Source organism: Apis dorsata, unplaced genomic scaffold, assembly GCF_000469605.1.
Source record: "Apis dorsata unplaced genomic scaffold, Apis dorsata 1.3 scaffold_415, whole genome shotgun sequence".
Lineage (NCBI taxonomy): Eukaryota > Metazoa > Arthropoda > Insecta > Hymenoptera > Apidae > Apis > Apis dorsata.
In genome coordinates this window covers 144,207-149,543 of record NW_006263670.1, presented here as the reverse complement: position 1 = coordinate 149,543, position 5,337 = coordinate 144,207, and the positions used below count along the sequence as shown (strand labels likewise).

The window sequence follows — 5,337 nt, the reverse complement described above, 5'->3', positions numbered from 1 at the left end:
ATCCATCGTAACACGTTTCGACGTTATCGCGTTTCATCTACGAAATGAAATACCGAGAACTGCTACTGTGTAACCTATGCACAGTTATTCACGGTACGAAACAACGTACGTTTCAATACCGTAAGTCGCTGTTACACTCGCGTGTTTTTTCGACTTTTTTTCTCGTCTCTTTATACGGCCATTTTAACGCGTTATCTCACGTTTGAGAATCGTCCCATTATTCCTCTCTAAATGTACAACGCAAAGCGAAAGCACTCGGGATTACAAAGGACGAAATAGGGTAGAATAACGATGCACACCTGACAACCATCTGTGCTCGTCATCCTCTAGGGTATATACGCTATATACGTATCAACCCATGCGTATCGTTCAAATTCAACCGACACGACGGTTGAAACTATTAAACGCGCGCTCTTCGGTTTCAAACTTCTATATATACGTACGTACGTGCATACATGTATATCCTTCCGAATGAAAATGAAATGAATGAAAATAGTGAGTTGCTCATCGCGCGTGAACGAGGTATCGAGGTAAACGTTCGAGATTGATCTGAAAAATTATATATACGTATGCTATTAACTGCATCGTATATTTCGATTTCTTCCATCTCATTCGCTCCTCCGAATTCGTCTAGACATCGTCGAATGCGTTTATACATACACTTACGTACGCGCTATCGCAGTGGGCGAAGGAATGAACTTTCTCGCGCATAATATATGCGGAGATCGAGCAGCCATTACGGAACGTTACTTAACACATTTACGAATATTACTCGCGACGCGTTTCTTCGATCGATCGTGACGCGTGGGTTCGTCGAAACCGGCCTGGCGCCTCTCCAACTCCCTCCTCCATTCATATCCATATCGTGTAACTTGCAATTTTTTTTTTTTTTTTTTATATATTAACGAGCGATAATAATAAAAAGAGAAAAAAAACAATTCTACTTTCGTAATGTAATTATTATCCACGCTTTCCGCTATTTATATCGCGACGAGTGGATAACGCACGATGAATAATTTACTCGTCACGCGTAATATTAATATTTTTTTTTTTCTTTTTTTTTTTTTTTTCTTATAACGGTACAATCGACCCCGGTGATACGCGCGCGATTTTTGAAATAAACGTCGACGGGTTATCGAGGTTCCGTGGTGTAGTGGTTATCACGTCTGCTTTACACGCAGAAGATCACCGGTTCGATTCCGGTCGGAACCATTTAATTTTTACTTATTTTATGAAACTCGTGTACGTGCAAATATTTTTCGTGCAAAGTTAAAAAGTTTAAGAGAGAGAGAGAGAAAATAAGAAAAAGAGATGATGTTGTTTCCTCTTTTGTTTCAGATGTCAACGCAACGAGGAAATTAACGTAGGTTGAAATGTTGGTGTTGACATCGCTATGAACGAGAGCCGGTGCTACGTCGATTCGGCCGTGCTCGCTGAACATCAACCGTTCAACCGGAATGGGAAGGCACTCAGGTGTGATTATCCTAAACGTGCCCTATGCCTATATCCTACTTACATTATACACGTTTAATCGCTCAACGCGACAATCTTTTAAACGATTTCTCTCATATTCGGATCCAAAATATACAACGAGAACGAACGATTTTCGATTTTTTTCGTTTCGAAATAAACAACGAAACGAGAACAACGAGGCGAGAAAAAGAGGCAGGTGTAGCGGAACGAGCAACTCGGGACAAAATTGCTGGACTCGTAACCGTTTCGACGACGCGAGACCGAGCGTTATCGTGACGCAAATCACCCCCTCTTTGCTCTCTCCTTCCTGTGCACGCTACATCGTCGTTCGCGCTAAAAATTTCCCTCCGTAAACCGTTTCCTAAAATTACGAGAATATAAACACTCTCTTCCTTATAAAACAAAAAAAAAGAAAAACCTTGAGAGATTAATCAGAGTTTTTCATTTCAAGGGGATCGAAGAAGAGCGTATTGTTTTACACGACCGATTGCGGGGACGGGAAAGAAGATCTCGGGCACAAGCTTCAGCAAAGATCCGTCTCTCTGGTAAGTCGAATGAAAAGGATCACGCACGACACATGCGCGAGCGCACCCTCGATCGAGGAACTACGAAATTCGAGAAACGGGAGGGGAGAGGAGGGGGGGCCGAACGACTAAGCGAGAAGAATTCGATGTAGCGAGGCGTGTAGCGGCGAGAATCGGCGAGCAAACCGTGAAATAGTAATTCTCGCGAGTCCTACGATCGACCCTTTCGCGTTATTTCTTGGCTTGGGTCGTTATATGCGCGTGCGCGCATGCGCGCGCACACACTCGCGACACCTATCGCGTTCGCCTGGGGGCCCTCGGCCGACTAGAAAACCGTCAGACACGCGTCTCTTTCTAAATTTGTATATTTAAAATCGCTTCGTTCCTCTTCTCGGCATCGAACACGCATTAACCACGCTTTCGTAACTTTCTATCGTGTTCGACGTTACTTCTCGACTCGAGAGAATCGTTGACTTACCACGCTTACCCGTCATTCGTAATATGATCTGTATCGACGTGTAATACATCTCGGGGAAAAGTTTTCCCGGCCATCTTCCCGTCGGAGGTCGCTCAAACTCAAACTTTTATTACTACGTAAGAGATGGAGGAGGCAAAAAAAGAACGCGTTCCATCGAAAAGAAGATCGTAATCGTATTATAATTGGCGAAGGAGGGGAAACGATCAAAGTTGAAAGAATATACATCGTTCATCGACGAGAGATAATTATTGTCCGTTGTCCGCGTAGCGGTGAGAACTCGTCATCTCGTAAAAAAATGTTGCGAGTATACCACGGGTATTATTTTACCTCGAAGACTCACGAAGGACTCACGAATGCCGATCGTAACAGGAAAACCACGATCCCCTATATATGTATACGCGATACGAAATACCTGACGTCGAATCGACGATTTCTCTCGCGAAAAATAATAACGAATTTTACTTGGTTTCCTAGACTGCTCTACACACTGGAAATGGGACGCAACAGCAATTTCTAGAACCAAGAATGGCGCAACTGGAGACGTTGGAGGCGAAGGTAAATCCGATTAACAAAAATTACGGATTAATCGTAAAATCGCATTAATTTCTAAGCAAGATCTCTTTAAAACGGAATTTTATTCGTTCGGTTTAGAACGATTCTCGATTCTACGGCCGCGATTATCATTCTCTCTCGGAAAAGTTTTGTTTCGAAGGGTTCGTATAAAAAGATACGGTGTAGTTTTAACCGTAGCATCCCGACACGACGGAAGAAAGTCGATGTTTCGCGGTTATTGGCGGGTTCGCAATAGCCCCCCAGCTTTTTAAGCCTGTCCAACCAGTGATTTATATGCAGATGCATGAACCAAACTGTGTTTCGTTCAGGGGCCCTTCACTCGCCAGTTTCGGCCCCGGAGAGGCCGTGCGCGCGTGCGCCTCCCATTAAAACTGCCCCAAGTCCACACATAGACGCACAGACACACACGGACGCGCAGTGGCGCAGCATTCTCCAAAATCACTTTTTTCTTCGTGTCGTCCTAGCGATCATAGATTCGAATCGAAAAATAACGTAAGAGTAAATAATAAAATAAAGGAGCGTTTCAATCGCTACTTTTCTCTTTCTTCATCGAGTCGTATGCCTCGCTTACAGAATGAAAAGAAAAGAAAAGAAAAGAAATGGTTGGCGTCCGTACATCGCGTACCTTTTCATCGTCCCTCTGCTCTCGCCTTTACAACAGGTATATTTTCTTAATCCCGTTCTCGAGGCGCGATTAATGCGCGTTGTCGGATTCATCGACTTCCTCGACCATTCGGATGTTTACGCCCGAGCGGACCAGTCCTGTTTTGCCATCGACTCGAAGGGAAAAACAAAACTAAAGAAAGAAAGAAAGGAAAAAAGAAAAAGGAGCACGCTACACCGCACGCTCCAGCCTCGAATAACGAATCTATCTCCCTCTGTCTCGACGCACTTTGCCTTCGAAAAGAAAATAATACAACTCGAGACAGAATTTTTATAAACGCGCCGGTTAAAAATCGTTGACACCCAAAGCTTTCGCTTTATCCTCTTAACCGCGTCGAGAGAATCGCTAGAAAATGTTGAAAAGGTAGACTATGGTACGCCCTTGGCTCGAAACGCTCGCAGACAGATCTGGTCAGCGAGATTGCGGATCCAGGAGTCAGTGCCCTTTACGCCGTCCGAACGCCGATACTCCAACGAGATTTCGTCTTCTTAACATTGTCCTCTCGCGAATTTCTCGTTTTTCAAGAACCTTCCAGGAAAATAATCTCGCTCCTCTTCGATGATATCCGGTAGATAAGAAAGTGAACTATCAAACGTACGGGCAAAAGAATTGATCAAACGGCAATAATAAAAACGAGCAAAATAAATTGAAATACGAAACTCCATTTCGTTCTGTTCGCTATCGCGGAAGAGGAGGATGGCAGGATCTCCGTGCGATTTCGATAAAAAATTGACGGAACGTTGGAGACAGGGCTCCCTCGTTTATTCGGAGGAGGGGAGAGGATTCGCAGCGTTCCNAGCGTTCCCTTCCTATCTCACCCGCTCTTGCACGCGTCGAGTTCCATTTTTTTTTTTCCTTCGCCGAGATAAAAATAACCCCTTTTTTCGCCAATATTATCCTTCCATTATCGTTACGCGGATAACGTTCTAATTATTTTCACGCTCCTCTTCCTTTTACGTATTCTTATATTACGTGTATATATATATATATATATATATATATATATATATATATACACAGGATAATTTAGATAAAAAGAATAAGAATACGGTTCGTCGATACACATAAAATTTTATCTTAAACGTATTGGCTTACGTTTGACAGTGTGCCGTTGTCGGAAAGTGACGCGTATATGGAAAAAGAGGTATTTTACGGTAGTTGTACCGAAAGCCTTGAACTCGGATTGCCTTTTGTTTTCTATTACCGTATATACGTACGCGTACGCGCAACAATAAAACCCGTGCGCGAGTACTTTCCGCGATTTTGCTCGAACGCGAGAAATTTCATCCTCGAACGACAATTTTAATAATCAAATTTTATTATGTTAAATAATTATTCGTACCGTTTTGCGAAACGCGCGCTCGTAATTGCCGTATCACAAATTCCCCCTTTATCATTTTTTATCGAACGCCCGCGGTGCTTCCTTTTCCCCGAATCAAAATAATTTTTAATTCTCGAACGTTCTTTCGAAGAGACAATGGAACAATCGAGAGAAGATGGTTGTTAAAATTAATAATCCCCTGTTTTTTGTTATTATGTTTATAATATATTATTATTATTTTGTTATTATCCTCGTATCTTTTGCGAATACGAAAGAGATATTTATATCTTTTTTTAGAGGGCGG

The 5,337-nt window shown here is 42.7% G+C and overlaps 1 protein-coding gene and 1 non-coding gene across 3 annotated transcripts in view; both read left to right on the top strand.

Moving 5' to 3' along the window:
• The first annotated feature begins 1,139 nt into the window (after window positions 1-1,139).
• On the top strand, window positions 1,140-1,212 carry Trnav-uac. Its single transcript has one exon. It is a non-coding gene; the product is annotated as a tRNA-Val (tRNA).
• An 83-nt stretch (window positions 1,213-1,295) lies between these two features.
• LOC102679336 overlaps window positions 1,296-5,337 on the top strand; it is a 9,027-nt gene continuing 4,985 nt past the window's right edge. Inside the window, exons 1-3 of one of the 2 annotated variants that reach the window (XM_031512288.1) lie at window positions 1,296-1,473; window positions 1,925-2,018; window positions 2,950-3,030. In XM_031512288.1, coding sequence (XP_031368148.1) covers window positions 1,394-1,473; window positions 1,925-2,018; window positions 2,950-3,030 — 255 coding nt within the window. In that variant the 5' untranslated portion in view covers window positions 1,296-1,393. Of the gene's footprint in view, window positions 1,474-1,924; window positions 2,019-2,083; window positions 2,820-2,949; window positions 3,031-5,337 lie in introns of those variants that run through there. The other variant, XM_031512289.1, reaches the window with a different exon arrangement.